This window comes from Aulostomus chinensis, chromosome 1 (genome assembly GCF_037954235.1).
Source record: "Aulostomus chinensis isolate RoL2024-O1b breed Wild chromosome 1, RoL_Achi_v1.0, whole genome shotgun sequence".
Classification (NCBI taxonomy): domain Eukaryota; kingdom Metazoa; phylum Chordata; class Actinopteri; order Syngnathiformes; family Aulostomidae; genus Aulostomus; species Aulostomus chinensis.
This window is the reverse complement of record NC_141320.1, coordinates 67006677-67027618: the sequence shown is the minus strand read 5'-3', so window position 1 is coordinate 67027618 and position 20942 is coordinate 67006677. Positions and strand designations below refer to the sequence as shown.

Sequence of the window (20942 nt, the reverse complement as noted above, 5' to 3'; positions counted from 1 at the left end):
TGGACGGATGGAAACCAACCAGGAGGCAACAAGCAGGTTTTATCTGAGCCCGACAGACGCGGACTGAGCGAAGGTCGCGATGAGTCACTCACGGCGTGGACGAGGTCCAGCTGGCGCCGCTGGCTCTCACATCGATCAATAAACTGTAAAGTTTTCATAAAATCTGCTGAGTTTTCCTGAAAAGCGACGCCTTTCGTGTGAAAGTCTGGTTCTTATTGAAGAGGGAGAAAAAGGTGCGGAGGGTGAGCGGCGTTTATTGGAAAGTCATCGCTGTTGCATGCATGTCCGCGTGTTCTGGCGTCTCCACCTTGCTGGGTCACCGGAGCCGCTTGAGCTCGGCGCCTGGTTAATGGAATCGGATCACACGGGCGGTGGAAGTGTGGGTGCTGCGGGAGGAAGCGTCGCCCCGGCGCCGCGTGGATGATGAAGCAGAAGGTTCAGGTTCGCCCGTCCCAGACGCCGTTTTTAGGGGCTTGAGATGTTTAAGCCTGAAGTTTCAGCTTCTCTGGACCTTGAATCTTCCAACATCAAGTCGATTTTAGAACGACGAGTCCGTAAATGTGAAATTTCAGTGACCTGAGAGTTTATGCCACGGGCCAACTCTTAAAAGACTCAAATTAGAATCCATCTGTGGGTTCGATTTTCCAGCTGCTTTTGTCTGTCGGGCATTAATTCCGTTAATTCTGGTTCAGGAAAAACCAAAGAGTTGTGAGTCCAAACAGAAAAACACAAACCAGGTGGAAAATGTGGGCAGAACCAGGCAGAACGCAATGACACACCAGCAGGAGAAAGAAGTGACAGGAAGTTAAGTGGAAATTTGATAAGTGAGGATAATTTGTCAAAATAAAAGCCCAGCATGAAAACACCAGTTGTCCAAAGTGAAAAGCAGAATAATTTGAGTTCCACAGGGGAAGGACAGCTCTGCAGCTGAATGAGTGGCGGGTGACGTGCTTTCCACGAAGGTTGAAAGATGTGGAGGGAAGTCTGCAGTTGTCAACCACTTATGTGTGAAATTAGCTTTAATATTTGGAAATAAAGTTCATTCAATCAACATTTACAGCTGTGAAAGCCTTCACTTTTCCATCAAACCCAGACAGCTGTGCTCCAGTGACCCTCCGGTCTCCAGGTTAGGATCTGGACCTTCCCCTCCAGAGGAAAAGTCTGAAGTCAAGTTGACAAACTCGGTTTATTTCTGTACCGCCGTCGCGGCTGTGAATCCACACTTTGGTGTGAACGGGTGCTACAGGTTCCTCCCTGACTGCTAGCAGTGTGTGTGTGTGTGTTGCTGCGTGGCGGGAAGCAGTGACGACCTCCGGTGTATATCTTGCGGTCTTGCAGCGAGCGCCCAGCGTGGCAGCGACCACACAAAGCTAATCTCTCGCCTCCCCCGCACACACAAAAACAGCTCCTGACAAGCACAACACCATATGGCCGACGCTAAGCTGCCGTCAGCCCTGAAAGGCACCGCGGGGCTGGCACGCCGCCGCCGTGAGTGCCGGGATTACTGCCCAGGAAACAATGACCCGCAGCACTCAAACCACAACTGATAGACGTAATCCCAGCTCAGGACCCGCACACCTTTACTGGAACCACTGGGACTGAGAAGTTCGGACTTCCAGGCTGTAAAACGCAGAGAGAAGGAACTCTTGGTCTTCTCCCGGCGACGCTTGGGATTCATGAGCAGGAAGGACAAGAAGCCACGTTCCCGTTGCAGCGACGTCACTTCGTCAAGTCAGAAATCATAAAAACGCACAGAAAACATGAACTCATCATGATCATGTGACAGTGGCGGCGGCGGCCTGCTGTCTGAGCCCTCATTAAAACACCTGAAAGCTGCAGCTCCTCCAGCAGTCAGCATCAGAACCGGTTTCAGAACGGCGGCGGCGGCGCACCAGGAGGTTAAAAGCAGCAGAAAGACCAGATTATCAACTAATATTCTTGTATTTATTGACCGTATCTGTGCCCCGAAACCCCAAAACCTTGGAATATTCCAAATGGATCGATAAATACACGATGTAATACAGAACAGGACCGCTACTGCAATACTCCGTTAGCCATTACTACGACCAGCCGTGATATTTTTGAGTTGCAAACTGAAAAAATAAACAGAAGTTTCTTAGCAAACGTGGTCTGTGAGTTGTAGTGTCATGATTTCCACGTCACATCTCAAACCTCAAGCTTTGACTTTTCAGGAGGTGTCGTTTTCACTTTAAGGAGAATAAAAACCCGTTGAATCCGGCGTGACGGAGCTGAGCTCTGAGCTCTGGACGCTCAGTGGCGTGCGTTCCTCCCCGACGCTGAACTTTGCTCCAAACGAACGTTCGTGAAGCGAAATGAAGACGAAGACTTGACATAGTGTTCAGGAGCAGGAAGGTTATCGCTCAAGGGCTCATCCGTTCAGCCTGAAATGAACTTGCGACCTTTCATAGCAGGAAGTGACCTTTCGCAGCAGGAAGGGACCTCCGTCGGCATGGGGCTTTGAACGTGGCGCTCGTCTGATGTGAGCAGCTGCGGCGGCGTGGGGAACTCATTATGCTAATGAAACAGGGCCCCGGAGCTTTTCAACCAGATTAAAACCAACTTGATTGACCTGTCCATCAATACAGCGGCGAGCAGCGAGCGACTCCCTGCAGGGACAAGCGCCGGCGCAACGGGGAGACGTTGGTTTAAGAGCACGTTTGATTCTGAGCGCAACTTCTCGAACGTTTTCATCAGTGAGGCTGCCGCCAGAACACGAGCCGTCCGCCTCTGACGGGAGACGTCTTTGTTGATCATCCCGTATCTCAGCGTCAAATCCCTGAAGTTCCTGGGATAAAAGATGGATCCTGGCGGTCGGAGGATCTCGCCGCCAAAATGGTAATCATTTAGAAACCTGGGATTTGGGGATTTAAGGATTTAAAGGCCGACCTTCAGAAAGCAGCCTCATCTGGAGGGATTCGTTGGGAGGAAATCTGGGAGTGAGAGAAACAACCTGAAAGGAGACGGGTTCTGGGCCGTAAAAACATCTGAAACGCTGAGGAGAGATTCACGGGGAAACGCTCGTGTTTTTTCTACTTTATTAAAATTATCAGCAATTAATTCTGAAAAGGCAGCAGATTTCCAGGTGTGCGTTTGCCTGAAGACACAGCCGGCTAATCCTCCCAGGGACTGATGAATAAGTAATTGGACGCGGACAGGTGGAGCAGCCTCGAGTGTGGAGTAAACGGACAGATGGAGGCGAGAAAATGGGCCGCCGAGACGAGAGGGAAATAACAGCAAGGCGGAGGAGAGCGCTGGAGGATGAAATCTGCTGCGCTCTCTGTTTACTGAGGTGGAGCAGCAATAAATCTGCTGTTCTGGATTGTTTCAGATGAAGCAGACGTGGAGGGGAGCTGCTTCAGCATCGGGGTCCTGGAAGGAGCGACTTCCCAGCAGAATGAGGGAACGTAGGCGAGAGTTTATGAAGGCAGCTCCACCAATCAGGCTGACGTAGCTCGCTTTGATCAGCTGGACTCAGGAACAGAACGGCTCCTCTCTGGAATCAAAGATCCAGAGAAGTTTGTGTATGAGGAGGAAGTTGGAGAGAGGAGGAGGAAAACCAGAAGATATCTCCAGTTCTAGAGGTTCTATCAACGGAACGAGCATCTGAAGTGGTTCCAGCCAGTAGAAGCATTGGGGTTCCCTGCATTTGCTGGAGCGGAAGGTCTTTATCCGTGGTATAAAGAACAAACTCCCACAGTTTCCGAGAACGCCTGGTTTCTTCCCAGAAGCGACCTGGCTGACGAGCGCCATTGTGATGCAAAGTGAGCTGCTGATAGCGAAGCGCCGCAATAATAGAAGGCTCCTTTTCACATCCCACAGCTCCCATTCATCCCAGCTTAATGGACACGTCCAGACCAGTCTGGGCCTCGAACTGCAGCTGAACTGCAGGGCAGCAGCATCCAGTGTTAGCAGGCGCTTGTGTTCTCTGAGGAATGTCTGGTTTATTTGGCTAATCAGTGTGAAGGCCGCGGCGTGGAGGAGCCCCGACCTGCTGCCAGGCTGCCAGGCTGATCACCTGACTGCTGCGGTGGAGGCTTGGTTATAGTTGCATCACAAAATAACCATGTGACCAAGCTCAAAGAGGGACGTGGATCCCATCAGGACGCCGCTGTCCGTCCCCGGCACTCAGCAGCTCGTTTGAGGCTCTTTCATCCTTTTTCTTTGAGGCTTTGATGTTAGTGTTTTGTTCCCTGTGACGTTTTGTGGACCTCCCACGGCAGGAGACGCTACGCTCAGCGGACGCACGGCCCCTCACTCTTGTCACAAGCCTTCAGAGAGCTTGGCTCCACCTGCCGGCGGCTGATGGAGCGCCATCACGTGGAATACACAGAAGCTTCAGCTCTGATTTATCCGGCCTCGGCCTGGGACGATTGGAGGAGGACTTCTCTGAGAGTGCAGGTCCTGGGTGACTCCGGCTGGATGGATGATGCTGGTCGCTTCATAACTCACACATATCCATCATCTGGCTGGCGCCGGCGCCCGAGGGGAGGGCGCGGGGAGCAGTCACCTTGCACTTTCCCAAATCCTCCTCCTGAGGAGAACCTGGATGGTTCTGTCTCTGGATCGTGAGACTCAAATGTAACGTGATTATTTTCTTGCAAGCCTCTCCTCTCCTGGTCCTCCAGCTGTTGCCGGTCGGCGGGTCTAATTAGCGGCCTCCTCGCCGCCGCTCCGGCCCCCTCAGGCAGAACGGAGGCTGCTAGCAGACAGGCAGCCGCGCCGCGCCGCAGGGCTTTTTCTATTTTCTAACGGTCCAGATTTTACAACCGTCTTTGGTGGAGAACATCAAAGGCGTTTGCGTTCTTTGAGCTTCGCTTGCATTTTTCATCAGATCGCTCAAAGTGCTCATTTTGATGTGTTGCCTGTGATGAAGGATTCAGAGGCTGCGGGTCCAAACTGTCAGTTACAGCACTTTGACTCCAGTCCGTGTCTCAGAGCAAACATTTGCTGGCTTCAGAATTACCGGTTCCTCGTTGGCACAGTCGGTACAAGAGAGTGCACAGGTTCCTCCTGAGGTCGGCGGACACTTGGATCTGCAGGAAGAACTCCTTTGATCTGATTGATTCCTCTCCCAACGTCTTTACTCCTCGCCACAGTTACAAGTTAAAAAAAAACACACGTGAAAATCGTGCTGCGCTTGACACCTCGGGGCCTCCGTAGGTTTGAGTGACCAGGACAACACAAACATTTGGAGCAGCCAGATGACCAAAGACGCCGTGATGGTTTTGAGCTGCTTTGAAGAAGGTGAAACACAACACAAGAGGAATTCAACCCTTCTTTCACGAATGATGAATAAAGCTTCTGTGTCAGAGTTGTTGTTATGAAGAGGAGAATATTTCCAACTATTTTGGTCGTAAGAACATGGAAACAAAGATGAATGACTGCAGATAACTGTATTTATTCATTCATGTGCTGAAACCTTCACTTTAACTCATGTGTTTTGTTATTTTCATTCTTGTTTTCCTTTGTTTTTATTCATTTATACCCTTAAAAACAAAACGAATACAGCAGCCGCGAATGCCACATTTCTCATTTGAAGCATGTGGCCACGCCCCCTCGGTGACGTCACACACTCCCATCCAGCAGGGCAGCAGCAGCCCTCCGCCCCCTCCAGTCCTCCGACAGACCGGAGCGGAGACGGACGTGCTTCACCTCCCCCCTTCCAAAACTTCTGGGAGCTGAAGTCTTCAGTTTATTATTTTCTTTTCTTTAAAATAAATGAAACCAGGCGAGAGAGAGAAGAAGAAGAAGAAGAAGTGAGGAGGAGGCTCTTCTTCTGCTCTTCACCTTCTCAGAGCGGCGGGCTCTCAGCCAGCAGGCGGTCAGTTCACATTTCCATCGATTTTACTGTTCATCACTTCCGATGTTCATTTCAACGAATTAAACCTCAACTTTGTTCGTCGGCCAGGCAGAAAAGACCACAAGCAGAAATTCGGCGTCATTTCCCCTTCGATTCTCCTGTTAATATCCCGCGTCTGCCGCTGTGTGTTGACGCTGCTTGGCGACTTTGAGCTCAAATTCACACGTTTGGACGTTAATTGCGTTGCTTCTCTAATTACCAGCCTGCAGCCTCCAACTCAAACGCGTTCTTCCTCCCTCCGATTTATTTTCTTTTTATTACTGCTTCCTTTTTATCTGTTTGGCTGCTCATGAATATTCAAGAGACGCGCGCGCGCGCGCGCACGGCAGAGAAACACTGGCCATGATAAGCTGTCAATTACCGACATGGCGGCGTGCGTGCGCAGGCGCGTGCACGCATGTGTCTTGCCAATAAGGTCATTTGATAAGCTGAAAATCCCCCCCCCACACACACATCTCTGCAGCCTCGAGCTCTGTTTAATTAGATGTGTGTGTGTGTGTGTGTGTGTGTGAGTGTGTGAGTGTGTGATATCTTCACCACCACAGACTCAGTGTGTGTCTTTTCCCAGTTGGGTTTGTCTTCTTTTGTCTGCGTCTTCATCCCTTCACCCCTGGTTCATCCTCCTCTCCCTCACCGTTAACTCCTCCCTTCCTCATCCTCCTTGTTGCTGTATCTTCATCGTCCCTCCTCTTCCTCCAAAACTCTCAGCCTCACTTTTTTCTTCTCTCCGATCAACCCTCTCTTTTCCCTCCCTCCTTCGTTAGCATTAGCAGGCTAATGAGTGCTGTCCGACTGCCACTGGTGACAGACTGGTTTGGTGGTCTAGACCAGCCTGTCACCAGTCCGTTCCAGTTTACATAACAGCAGCAACATGTGGATCGAAGAGCAAACACACATCTGGATGCGGTGTGGACGCATGTGCACATTTGATTACACACAAATGTAAATGAGCTACGGGGTCAACGAGAGAGGCGGTGCTGGACAAACATCCTGGACTGAGCTAGCTGATGCTAACACTTCCCACCAGCCGACTCTCATTGTGCTAAGCTAACTAGCGTGGGTCTGTACCCGCGATGGACAGGAAGAGACTTTCCCTAAAAGTCGGTGTGTTCCTTTAAAGAACCTGCTGACGTGGTTCATGCCGCCGGGAGGCGAGGGAGACGTTTGTATGAGCTCTCAGCCGGCGCGTTCATGTATTATTTATCCATTGTTAGGAGAGAGGCTGATATTCTGCAGATATGTTAGTATTTGACCACCTGCCAGGTTGAAGCTTTTAAAAACTTTTATTTTTCTCTGCGGGATAAAAAAAGCGAGCGCTGAATAAATAATGAGGCTGCGGGAGGAGTGAGGGGGCGGCGTCTGAGTCCATGGCGTTGGAGTGTGGTGCTGATCTTTGAATGTCAGGGAAAACGCGGGCTGTTTTTCAGTGAGTTTGTGTTTCATGGAAGGAAATGTGAGGCTCAGGTTTCATTCTAGTAACAGAAGGACGTTCAAGTCTTTCCATGAGTTCTGCTCACGTCTTCGCTGTCCACCGATGGGAAAATGTGATTTACAAACACCCTAAAACAAGAAGGGGTCTGCTGGTTAACTCTCTCCTTTCTCTCCTGTGTTTGAAGAAGGAGGGATAGATCCTGCGGTGGTGTCAGCTACATCTCAGGAGTGATTACCTGTCTGTGTGATGATGCAGCACAGAAGGGAAATAAATAACTCGCCAGCTTTCCATCACGTCTCTCGCACAGCTGATTTGGAAAAGAAAATGGGATCATTCGTTCAGGTTTGCTGGTGCGGCTGTAAATCTGGGAGCCTTGCTGGGCACGACATTACTTCTCTGGAGGCGGCGTGTGATGAACGGCGACGAATCAGGGCGCAGAGCACCTGTCGTGATTCATATGAAAGAACTGGCCAGCGCCTACAAGTCAGGTGAACTTCCAGAGATCAAACTCACCAAAGCATCAGTCTTTATTTCATGAGTGAAACTTTGAGGGTCTTTCTCCGCAGCAGTGAACGACTCCTGCGCTCGTGACGACCGACTCCGCAGTGAAGCAGCGTCTGCGGCTGGCCTTTAGCGCCCTCTCAGCTCCAGCTCGACGCGTGTTAGCTTGTGTTAGCTAGCATGCTGTCCATGGTCCGTTCCAGCTCGGGAGCCAAAGTTACATTCAATGTCGTCACTGCAAATCCGGCCATGAATGAACGAAGCGAGGAGTTTAGCAGCCCGGCGTAGGTTCCCAGCACGTGGGCGGATGTGCTTTGACCAATGTCTGGACTCCATTTCAGAGAGCGATCAGAGATGTTTGCCGAAAAAATCATTTCCAGTGCCGTGATTCTGCCTTCAGAACAAAAGCAGCTCTCCCTCGTTGCTAGTTTGCTTTTGTTTTCAAGCCTTACTTTGAAAAACTCTGACAGCAAGTCAAGGGTTCTGTTGCTAGCTTGTTGTGTGTGGCTAAGCTAACAGCTGTCTGTGCCGTATGTTTACAGTCAGGAAGGAAGCTAATTTGGCTTCAATATCAAAAGCTGTGGCGGTTTTTGTTTTCTGTCGGCTGCTGAACGGATTTGTGGAATTAAGTTTTCCTTTTCCTCGAGTTGGGAGCTGGTCTCCATTTAACGTCTCCTGCTTTGATCTGCAAGTCTGATGTCCCTCCTAGGAAATCCAGCTGTGACTTTGACAGAGTTGGTCAGTTCTAATATTTGACACGGCCGCCACGTAGCTGCCAGGTCTGTTCTATAATCTGCTGGTTTTAGCAGCTGCGATAAACTCTGTGAGCATATGGCTGCTGGAACTTATCATAGCCACGTTCATCCAGAGATTAGGACCAGCTGACTTTCAGCCAATTAAAGTTGTGGCTCCCTGACGACCTCGCCACTCCTCCAGTCCGTCAGCTGGACTGAAATGTAGTGCAGAGTATTTCACCGCGTCAGATAAAGCAGCCCTCAAGGCCTCCGGGAGTTTGCTGCAGATCCCCTGAAAGCTCCTTTTTAGCGTTCCCTCTCCTTCTGTAATTGAAATTTCTCCGGTATAAAACACAAGCTCTTTGTTCAAAATGTCTGCCAGTGTGAAGAAATATCTCAGCACGAAGAAATATTTTCTCTGACGAGGTCACAAGCAGGATCTCTGACTCCAAGTTTCCCCCTCAGCTCTTGGATGTTTCCTCAAGGCTTGTGGGGACCTCCTGCTGCGGCTGTCAGCGGCGTCCTCGCCCCTGCAGCAATTAGCAGCAATTGCAGTGACAGTGCCTGTTTGTGCCGGCTCGTTATCGATCGCAGGCTGGATGTGTTGAGCGGAGGGAGGGAGGGGCCGCATCGACGGATCGACACAGAGGATGCAGGAAAGTTTGACTCGCAGGTGAATAGTCGTTGAGCGAGCTCTCGCTGCAGCATCTGCATGAGCGGCCCTGAGAAGTTTCAGTCATGACTCGACTGCTAAGGAACCTCGCGAGGGAGAAGGAAAGCACGAAAGGCAGAGCAGCTTTTTCATGATCGCTGATTCAAGCTGAAGCCTAAGAGTGGAACAGAGATCCTCAGAGGGCCACACGGGGGCCTCGCGCATGACTTCCTGCACAAAGCTCAGAGGAATTAAAAAAAGAAAATCCCCCGCAGGATTTGTGCGACTTGCTTTTGTCACCAACCAGAGTTCATCCCTGTCATGTTTGAGTTCAGCAAATGATTCCAAACTCTGCTGTGCGAAGTCTGCGAAGGTCTGTTTTCCTTTGCAAAGACGCAGTCGTCCAGGCATCAGAAGCGACAGGCCGGCGATGGAACCGTCTGCGTTTGGATCAGCGCAGCTGGTCTGCATCAGCTCCAAGAGTCCAAAGTTTCCAAACCCTGTGAGGTTACCAGGAGCTGCTGCTCTACAGCACAGACACAGCATGTTGGGGTTCCCCCTTCTTCTACTCAAGATTGTGCTGTTTCCATAGAGACAGGAGACTTCATGTTGATGTGAAAAAGAAGTCAGTAAACATGAGTTTTGCTCGGAGAAGAAACCGCAGGGATTCAGTAATTATGTGCTGCCGTTTTCTTTGGGTCCTGATTAAAGTTGTGTGTCTGCAGAGAAATCCCTGAACGCCGCTGCAGTTTCTACAGTTCATCACATCTTTGCTAGACATCCTGACGAGTTCCTGTCGTCAGCGTAGCTGGGGGTTGACAACCAGACGCTGCTACCCTGGAATGTGGCGTCGCTATGAAAACTGTTGATGCAAACAAACGCGAATGGTACTTTGAGCAGAGATCCAGCTGCAAATATGAAAGCTGGAATGGAGAGAATCAGTGAAATGCATATTACATGGCAGCTTTAATCAGATTAAAACGCCATCATTAGCGTGCAAATGTTCCCGCCGTCGCTGCTCGCCACACCCGCAGGAATAATAATAATGTCTCATGACTGAAGGGTACAGCGTTTCTTGCTGCCTCCTTAATCAGATTACCGTCTTGTGCTGACTGTGTGTTTTCACACCCAAATTGAAATGGGCTCCTCGCTCGATACGTTGGGGGGTGTAGAAAACCTCATGGCGAGCAGGATGCTGGGTCAGAGCAGGGCGAGATCAAAATGGTGGTGGTTGCCTCACCTGGAGGGAAACCCCACGGCCGTGTCCCTGAGACTGGGGATTAGACAGATTTACATATTCCATCATACATAAAGCGGCATTTATGATGAATGATGTCATTTTGGCATGAAAAAATTCGAGATGCCTGTCAAAGATGTCGTTTGGTTTTGGTTCAGATAGTTCATTTTATTTTATTTTATAAAACTGGAAGCTAAACCCTATTCACTCCTCCGGTAAACACGTTTGAACTCATTTTCATTAAATCATCCGAATGTCTTTCCAACATGCGCGCGCTTCATTTTTTTTGCTTCATGCTTTTTTGCTGGATATGAGCTTTGTTGTTGTTTGCTGAAAATAGAAAATGGTTTCATTTTCAAGATTGCTTTTTCGATTGCTCTGGTTCTCCTCTGAGCTCACTGCTCTTTGAATCAATTTATGATCTCTGTTCAGCTGGGAGCTCATTTTTCCAGCACATTCTGCACGCCGACTCCTCCAGAAATACAGATATTTGTCAACTTCTCTGTTGCGGTGGCTTCAACTCTGCTACTTGCAGTGTTGCTACGCTCCAGATTGAACTTCTCCTTGCGTTGATCTCCAGATGAAAAGCCTCCGATGAGTGAAGGTTACGAGACGAGGATCAGCCATGGCTGCTCATCGAATCATCAGAGTGACGAACAACAACAGCGTCCTCCCTCGCTGCAAGTCTGAGGGGACGCTCATCGAGCTCAGCGAAGGAGTGAGTGCTGCCAGTCTGACAGATGTCAAAGGTCAGTAGTCACCTCCCATTTATGACATGGTTCCAAACAGAGGAGGACATTTTCTTCACGCCCTCTCTTTTCTTTTCCAGTGCCTTCTCCTAGTGCCTTACGACTGGACACTTCCGCCTCCTATGGAGCGGCGCAGGAAGTGGTCGCCATAAAGGATTATTGCCCCAGCAGCTTCACCACGCTGAGGTTCTCCAAAGGGGATCGCCTCTACGTGCTGGACACGTCCGGTGGAGAGTGGTGGTACGCTCACAACAACACGGAAATGGGCTACATCCCAGCTGCCTACGTCCAGCCAGTCAACTTCAGGAACTCGTCGCTTAGCGACAGTGGCATGATTGACAGTCTCGGGGAGGAGGAGTCTAAAGAGTTTGAGGGTTTGGGAGAATGGACGGGGATGACCCTTAAACCCTCCCCAGTCTACTCTGTTAATCCTTTCACCCGCCCTTTAGATCAGAACTGCAAAGAAGCAGGTGTAAGGAACTCAGCCGACCTTATTCTTTTTGACGCATTAGCGTCTCCATCTACAGGCTCCAACTCTGACACTGTTGTGATCGGTGGCTTCAACGGTTGTCCTTTTAACACCCTGACCAGCATGGACCAAGAGGTCTCTCCAAACCTCCACAGGGATAACCCTTTTTTCAGGAGTAAACGTTCCCACAGTCTTTCAGAGCTGTCGGTTCTGCAGGCGCAATCAAATCCAAACTTACCTTCTTCGGGGTTCTTCACCGGTCTCAAGGCTCCTTCACCGGAGCAGTTTCAGAGCCGGGAGGATTTTAGGACAGCATGGTTAAACCACCGGAAGCTGGCCCGATCTTGTCATGACCTTGAGTCTTTGGGGCAGAGTCCAGGATGGGGTCAGACTCAGCCAGTAGAGACCAACATTGTGTGCAGGTTGGACAGTACCGGCGGGGTAGTTCAGCTCCCAGACACCCAGATTAGCATGCACATCCCTGAAGGTCATGTCAGCCACGGGGACCACCAGCAGATCTCATTGAAAGCACTGTTAGATCCTCCACTGGAGCTCAACGGCGACCACCGCTCCAGCATCAGCCCAGTGGTGGAGATCAAGCTCAGCAACATGGAGATTAAGTCTTTCATCACGCTAGAGATGAAAGTATCTGTATCAGTGAGGAAGGACAGTTGTGCTGAGATGCTTTGTGTTCGGAGCGACTGCAAAGAAGGGCCTTACACGCCGATCCCGAATGCCTACATCTACAAGGATACAGTCCAGGTCCAGCTGGACAGTCTTGAACCTTGCATGTATGTTGCGGTTGTGGTTCAGTCACAGTACGTGAGCCACAATGCGACTGTTTGGGACCATGTTCAGAGGAAGGTAACTCTGGGCGTGTACGGACCCAAGCACATCCACCCCTCCTTCAAGGCAGTGGTGGCCATGTTCGGGCATGACTGTGCTCCCAAGACCTTACTGGTGAGCGAGGTGGGCCGGCAGGCTTGTTCAAACCCAGCAGTGGCCCTCCAGCTTTGGGGGAGGCACCAGTTTGTTCTGGGATACCCACAGGACCTCCAGGTGGGATTGTACTCCAACATGTCCAACTACCAGGTGAATGTGAGCGAAGGTGCAGGGATGATTCGGGGATTCCAACTCAAACTGGGGAAGGTCAGTCGGCTGCTGTACATGATCTCATCGCACAACCCCAACAGCATCTCAGACTTCACCCTCAGGGTTCAAGTCAAGGATGCCCTGGACTGCATCCTCACACAGTTCTGTGTCCAGACACCGCAACCGCCACCAAAGACTGGAGCAAGGGTAACAGGCCAGAGGAGGTTCTTGAAAAAGAGGGAGGTGGATAAAATCGTCCTCTCTCCGCTGGCTGTAACCTCCAAATACCCAAAGTTTCAGGATCGCTGCATTACCAACCTGAAGTTCGGTAAGTTGATCAAAACTGTGATCAGGCAGCACAAAAGCACGTATCTGCTGGAGTACAAGAAGGGGGATGTCATCGCTTTGCTAAGTGAGGAGAAAATCAAACTACGAGGGCAGCTGCGGACCAAAGAGTGGTACATCGGATACTACCAGGGGAAGATGGGGCTCGTCCATGCCAAGAACGTTTTGGTTCTCGGGAAAGTCAAGCCCATTTACTGGTGTGGGCCGGATCTAACCACCACAGTGCTGCTCGAGCAAATCCTTAAACCTTGCAAATTTCTTACGTACATCTACGCAACTGTGAGGACGGTTTTGATGGAGAATGTGGGAAACTGGAGGGCATTTGCAGACGCCCTGGGGTACGGGAATTTGCCTTTGAATTACTTCTGCCGGACCGAACTGGACAATGAGACGGAGAAGGTGGCGTCTGTTCTGGAGAAACTCAAGGAGGAGTGCACGAACATGGAGAATAAGGACAGGAAGTCCTTTCAGAGGGAGCTCATGATGGTGAGTCAACGATTGTCATAGCGGTCCCTTTTATGTCCAGGTTCTTGTCATGACTTCGGCTCTCAGGTCTGGTTGTGATTCATTTTGACCACAGCACCACTGTAGAATTGTTGATGTGTACATTTAGAAGTAAACTGAGGCAGAAAGTTGAGGACAGAAAAGTGTTGTGCCTGAGTTCTCTGATCACCTCTGTGGCACTGAACCCTTCCCATCGGATGTGGGAGCAGGTTTTAGTGTCACTGTGGTCCCTGTGGGTGTTGGGCTTGAGCATGAGGACTCTGTACTGCTGGTTTCAGGCACAAGTTACACTGCCTCTTGTTTTCAAAGTTCACTATGTTCCTTTTCAACCAAATGGTCCTCATGAATTGACCCGCCAGTACAGAAATTGTCCTCCTCTGCTGGGCCTCCCTGCACGCTAACGAGCATCATGCAGTATTTGCAGTCAGATATCCAGACAATGTTGTACGTCCCTGCCTTGAACATGCGTGCGTTTCCAGGTGCTGATCCAGTGACGTCCCTTTCCTTGTTTGAGTCCCAGTAAAACCTCAAATACTCCCAGAGACAAAGGTCACGTTTTCCTCTGTGTTTTGTTCCTCCAACGGACCAAAACACTGTACAGTTCACAGTCGAGCAAAACAATAAATCCTCATATTTGAGAATCAGGGAACAGGTGATGTTTTGCTTTGTGATGTGTTTGTTTTTTGGTGACTGGCAGGAAGTCACAGTTTGTCAGTGTTTGTCTCCAAACTCAAGGGTTGGGGCGCGCGCGTGTTCCCTGTAATTGACTTCAAATTGATGCCTTTCAACTGTTTCACTGCACGGTTAAAATCACCCACACGACACTGAAGTGAACAGGAGTTTTATCAGCGTTCTTCAGTCGCTCTGAGAAAAACAGAAGCCTGAAACAATGAGTGCCACTCGCTGTCTGATTGGCTCTCCTGTCTCTGCCACAACCTCCCTCCCTGCGCCGCAGCCGCACAACGAGAGGGATTTGAGTCCTTATGCTCAGTCACATGAATGCTAAACAACTTGTGTTTTAGCCTGCGGAGGCTGGCGGTGCATCACATGAACAATGAAGAAGGAACAAATAGTAAAGGAGAGCATAGAAACAAGGGAACACACACAGGCCTTGATGTGTTTCTCATCTCTGACAGCGTTGGTGCCCTGCAGGAAGCAACAGTCCCGAGACTTTCCCTCCCCTGATGCCATCTCTCAAAAAGTACCTTAGCAGAGTACATTTTCAGAAGTGCTGTTTATCCAGGCGGAGCTAATGAAGCATGCCACTTTAGTTGCAGCGGGTTTGGCTGCAACTGAGGTAAAGTGCTTTGCTAAATGGGACTTTGACAGTCACCGTTAAGGGGAATGAGAGTGTTTGCTGTTCATGCTGTGCTCCTGCAAGTCTGTGTGGCTGAAGTCACATGACCTCCATAATCTCAGAGAGTCTAAAGGGAGCAAGGCGTGCTTTCATGTTTTATAAAAGGCTTTTATTCTGGCGGCTACCTTCAACTCCTGCAGCTGCGGCGTGGACGTGCTCAGAGAGCGCCTCGGCGTTGTTATCTCTGATTCAGGCTCCATTCTCCCAGCTTCAGGTTTTAAAACACATTTTCCTTCAATGGAGTCCAGCTGCAGCCAGAAACTCTTTCATCATCAAGGACAGGAAGTGGAAAGATGTTTAAAGTTTCATATTTCCTGGCTGCAGGGATTTTAAACCCTCCTCCCCCTTTCAAGAAATGAAAAATATTCAGTCGCCGCAGGACATTCAGGGTCTCATGCTGCTTTACAGGCAGTTCAGACCAAATGAAATTCCATCTTGCTGTCAGTTTATTACCATAACAACAGCAGCAGGACGTCGCCGTGTCCTTGGTGATGACATACATGCAACACTGTAAACACATCGGCGTTTGTGACGAGCTCAAACTCATTTTCAACCAGCGCCGATGTTGTGGCTTTAGCATCTCCGTGGGCTCCCAGTCTCTCAGCACGATCTCATTTTTACCCTCATGGAGCTGCGACTATCACGTAAAGGAGGATTAAATCAAACGCTGGAAGAGCCGGACTGCCTGGAAGTAACAATAATAATCATAATCATGAAAAGATGCAGTGGAGGTGATTTTCTAACTTCCAGCCTTGAATGACTCGGTCCTCCTCCAGATCCCCTCTTCAATCAGCACATTGCTCAGACGTTCAATTTGGGCACTTGGGGTGTGATTCTAGTCGCCCAACACTGAAGCATCAGATCCCCCAGCGCCACTCAATCAGTCTACAGATTCATGGTGGAGCCCGTCGACCTAAAAAGCAGCGTCACATTATAACGTGTCACTTCCTGCTGTTATAAAGCACTCTGAAGTGTTTATGTGCCAATGATTTTCCCCGGAGAGCGGTGAGTTATTGTCAGGATCCACTGAGGCAGACATCCTCCGACCACGGAGTTCAACAGCCTCTCCTCTTGTATAATTGTTGCTTTTAGGAAATCCTCAAGTCACAAACAAGGCTTTCATTCTTCGCTCCACCAAAACACCCCGTGAACTTCTAATCCGGGCAGCGAGCAGATTACCATCTCCGTGTTGCTCCACGACCTCGATCTGATGCTCTGAGCACCTTAGGAGGGAAGTGAAGTCTCCCTTCTTTGTGCCAAAGCTGGGTGGAGGCGTGATAGCTGATACGTGTGAAAAGGAGAGCGGTTGCACACACCTGCGCAGGTGAGGTCGGGTGGGCCGATGACACCAGGTCACACACTGTCAATGAAACCCTCTGTGGGAACCTTCTGTGCTCTCTGTCCATGTGTGTCCGTCTCATGTCCGCTGCCCTGGAATCAACCTGACATTCACAAGTGAGCAGAGAAGTTAGAGACTGAAGAATGAAAGCGTCGCTGCAGGGCGAGCAGTCATTGGCAGGCACCGGCTCGCCACAGGCCGGCCGGCAGGTGTTCCCACGTGAAACGTGATCCAGCACTGATCAGGACGGGGCAGGAGGCCCGGGGGGCATCCGACACCACCCCGGCAGATCTGACTGCTGTATTGAGTTACGGAGAGAGAGAGTGGAAAAAGCACTGTGTCATCCGACTTGTGGACGAAAACTCAGCACTGCGGACGAGGCCTCCTCATAAATGCGCAGCTGCTTTGATGCTCTCTGACAGCCAGTAAAAGTTAATTAAACGATTAATATTTTACAGTGTCTGAGAAACTGGAGGAGGCAGGAAGCTGCGAGCGGCGAGTCCAAACCAGCATGGCTGCGAACACAGCAGTCGGTAAAGGGGCTGTGACAGTGAAGACAGCAGAAACCCTTCCAGTTTCACGGCTTCTCTCTCTCTCTGCCTGCCTCATCCTCATTTGTTTTCTACCTGTCGGGGTTATCAGCCGCCGCCGCCGCCGCCTCCTCCTCCTCCTCCCCATCCAGGCTGCAGGAAGTGAGGCTCGTTTAGCTGACAGCCGCCCAGTCAGCTGTCAGCTCCGTCTGTCCGTCAGCTTCGGGGCTTCCTGCTCATATCGCAGACTGTTTTCTATTTTCTGAACGGAATCGTCCCGCTAGCTAACCACGCGGGCTACAAGCGGGCGACTCGATGAGGAAAACACGTGGCGGTTTAATTCATGTGGTCGAGTTAAATTGCAGTTGTTCGTTCATGCAAAATCTGCTGGGAACGACTCTGAAGGACTCGATTGGTCTGAGAGACTTGACTAACGGCTCCAGCTGGACCTGAAACAGCTGACAATGTGTCCTTGAGCAGGACACTGACCTTTGACCCCCATCTGGTGCTGTCTGGGCCCTTAACTTCTCACAACAACACTGAATTGCAGCCACGCTGACGGGACTCTCCCTGACCTTTCGTCTGAAGCTCCTTCCTGTTTCCTGTCATGTCTGCTGCTTTAATCCTTTCCGGCTTAAATGACACATCGGTCCTGCACGGAGCTGCTGATTTGCATTTGAACTCGTCGTGCTCCTTCTGTATGTGCGTGCGTGTGTGTGTGTGTGTGTGTGTGTGTGTGTGTGTGTGTGCTCTCTATATTTAGACCGTATGAAGCCAGACGCTCCTGTCGGCCAGGTGCTGGAGCAGGAAGACAGGGAGGGACGATCGGGGACAGAGTGAAACCTGACCTCAGGTTGAATGTTGCGACCAGAGGCGAGGTTCTTCTGTCTCCTCAGAGTCATCAAGACCAGCAGAACCCCTCCGTGGCGGTTTGTCTGCTCTGTCAGCGATGACATCAGAGGCTCCTCTTATCTTCATCCTGCTTCATAATCACGTTTTCTCTCTCTTCGTTCGTTTCCGGGGCTCAAATGCAGCGCGTCACTGAACTCAAATCAGTTTCTGTGCATTTATTTTGTTCCGTGTTTATTCGCAGAGGCTCATTTCCCATGTCAACATTCAGTCCTGCGTCTCTATGGAAACAGCACAGTCACAGGAGACACAGCCCTGATGCCAGAAATCCTCAAAAAAGGTTGAATTTATCTGATAATTGATTATTCCAAAATGTTAAAACATAATCAGAATATACTTCGTTTCCAAGGCTCTTGAGGTGTCTCTGATTTTGTAAAATTTCATGTTTTCAAGCCCCGTCATCACACTGGTTCCAGCTGCTTCGTCAGATCAGTTTACTGGATTTCTGTCACGTGACTGCTGCTGTCAGCTGAGAGGTTCCCGGCTTCTCTGCTGCACCGAGGAGCAGAACATTTTCTGCTTTTGACAGAATCTTGTCAGTGTGAACGGTTTATTTTTGGCAATATTTTAAAGGAGATATGAAACAATTTTTAACTACAGTTTTGCCCTTGGAACTTCCTGTCGGCGAGCAGCCTCGGAGATGTTTACCTGGTCAGAAATGGATCGAGCATCGATGTCTTCAGGTCATCGATCACGTCAGCGCTGCAGAAACAAGCACGCAAATCAAAGTGTCGGGTTTGCGTTCGGCGACTTTGCTGCATCTCGTTATGGATTCTTTCATCTTTATCAAGACGATTCCAGCAAATAAACTCATCCAGCAGTGTTTCTTATCAACACACACACACACACACACACACACACTCCCTATCGCGTCCTGTAATGTTCTCCAGTTTTTAATTAAAATCAGAACATTGTGGGTCTGACTGACAGTTTTAGTTCCAGCTCTGCGTCTGCAGCAGAAACGGCTTCAACAGCTGATCACATGACCTCCTAGTCGTCTCTAACCCCGAGTGTCCCTCCTCTCCCATCAGGCCTTGCTGAAGATGGACTGCCAGGGTCTGGTCGCCAGGTTGGTCCTGGACTTCGTCTTGTTGACCACGGCGGTGGAGGTGGCGTCACGGTGGCGGGAACTGGCCGAGAAGCTGGCACGAGTGTCCAGGCAGCAGATGGAGGCGTACGAGGCGCCGCACCGCGACAGGAACGGGCTGCTGGACAACGAAGTGCGTGTCCTGGTTGTGCACATGTGTAGACATGCTGTGTAGTCGGTCACATGACTCCTCTAAGTGCCTCCTCTTCCTCTCATCAGTCTATGTGGAAGCCAGCCTACGACTTCCTGCTGACTTGGGCCGCCCACGTGGGCGACAGCTACCGGGACGTGATCCAGGAGCTGCACCTGGGCCTGGACCGCATGAGGAACCCCATCACCAAGCGCTGGAAGCACCTGACCGGTACGCTGATCCTGGTCAACTGCCTGGATACCCTCCGCAGCGCCGCCTTCTGCCCCACCGGGTACGGAGACTTTGCCGTGTGACCTTCTCCTGGTCCAGAGAACATTGAGGATTATCTGTGGAGTCAGGAGACGCAGGCTGCGGTGTCCAGGTTTCAGACAGCGTCCTGGTTTAGCTCCTCCGCTCCAGACGGCTCCTCTGGCGTCTCGCGGTCTCTCCGACTTCATCTCTCCATTTCTGTTTGTGTCCTCTCTCTCTGTCTCTGTCTCTCTCTCTACCTCAACCTTCCCATCCATCGACGCAGGGACCAGCGTGAGCGCCAGGAGCTCCGGGGTGGGACAGCCTGGTCCTGGCCGGCGTCTCACACTGTCTCTCTCCAGCATTTCATGTCCAGATTCACCTTTAATTCCTTTTTTGATCAGTCGCCACGTCTCCGTCTCCCTCAGGACAACATTCAAGACCTCAGCCACTGCAGTACATCGCCACACAGACTGTGACCTCTGACCTTCTGTCACTTGCGAGGGTGGAGCCGACTCCCCCTTCACATCTGAGCCGCTTGTGAAAAGTCTCTTTTTATATTCTCCTTTTATAGCAAAGGCGACAAAGATGGAGATGAACTCTTTCCAATCAATGAAAGTGGTTCTGACGCTGCTGCCAAAAACGGTTCTGACTTCCCACCCACGTCACAGATGTTGAAATATATTTTTAATACTTGCAGGACAGGAGAGACGGCGCGTCGCCAACCGGGTCTCCCAGCTGATCGTCTTCACTTTTCCAGGTTTATTTGTGTGCGGCGGTTCAGAGCGATTGACACGAAGAGACGCGGAGGCAGAATATGAACGCAGCAGCGAGGCAAAATGAGATGACCTTTGATCACAATTAAAACTGCAGTGAGGCAGTGGAAGTGTTACAGCGCTGCACAGGATTTGAACCAAGGCCTGAAACTTGATTCAAATGTTCTTCAAAACCATAAATGTGGTCGAATGAGTGACTGCAAACAGATTTATGGTTGCAAATTGCAACTAATTGTGCCGTTACGTTGCTTTTCAGAGTTTTCTTTGGGATGCTGCGTTCTTCTTCACCTCCGTGGAGGCGGCCGGGCGGTCGCGCTGGGTCGGGCCGGCGGCCTCAGTCACAGGTCGATCGTTTTGACTTCATCCACTGTTACAAAGTCAACCAGCAGTTCAGATAATCAGTTTTCTAAATGACTCGTTTTGTTACGTCTGTCCTTAATGAAGCCTTCTGTCTCTTTAGTGCTTTTCTCTCTTCGATTCTGAGTGTAATCGGTCGTCCGTGATGCTTTTATTGTCTCGGGTTTGGTTCCTGCGCCTGCTTCTGTGTATCTTCCTGGTTTGTGGCTGCTGCAGTCTGAACATGAACATGTTCTATATTTGTACCAAATGCCGCTGCAGTTTTTGACACGTGGGTCACGTCGTTCTGTCAGCCGTGACAGGCTCATGTTTGTGTTCGGACGGTATAAATAAAGCTGAATATGAAGACAAGTCTTGGTCTCATCCTCAGCCTGTAAAACCGCTTGTTTTTTGTCTACTTTTCTCCTCCATTAAAATGGAACCCTTCCACCGTGTGTCAGGAAGAACAGCTCAGGTGGACTAATGAGATCATGCAGGGCAGGTGGTGAGACGTGAGGCAGGATTAGCTGACGGAACACAGGTGATGTCACAGAAAAGGAGGGAAGCAGAGAGACAGGAAGTAATGCAAACCACGACGCAGAGACAGGGAAGGGGTTTCAAAATAAAAGCTTA

The 20942-nt window shown here is 50.3% G+C and overlaps 1 protein-coding gene across 2 annotated transcripts; it reads left to right on the top strand.

Moving 5' to 3' along the window:
- Positions 1 to 5622: 5622 nt before the first annotated feature.
- Positions 5623 to 20706, top strand: LOC147272843 (SH3 domain-binding protein 4-A-like). Of its 2 annotated transcripts, XM_086202527.1 has the most exons (5): positions 5623 to 5842; positions 11018 to 11186; positions 11267 to 13578; positions 18763 to 18951; positions 19038 to 20706. In XM_086202527.1, the coding sequence occupies exons 2-5, from the start codon at positions 11063 to 11065 to the stop codon at positions 19260 to 19262; spliced, it is 2850 nt and encodes a 949-aa protein (XP_086058653.1). In that variant the 5' UTR covers positions 5623 to 5842; positions 11018 to 11062; the 3' UTR covers positions 19263 to 20706. The 2 variants fall into 2 exon arrangements, with proteins under 2 accessions (XP_086058653.1, XP_086058654.1); XM_086202528.1 differs by lacking the exons at positions 18763 to 18951; positions 19038 to 20706 and adding an exon at positions 14076 to 14294.
- Positions 20707 to 20942: the final 236 nt, after the last annotated feature.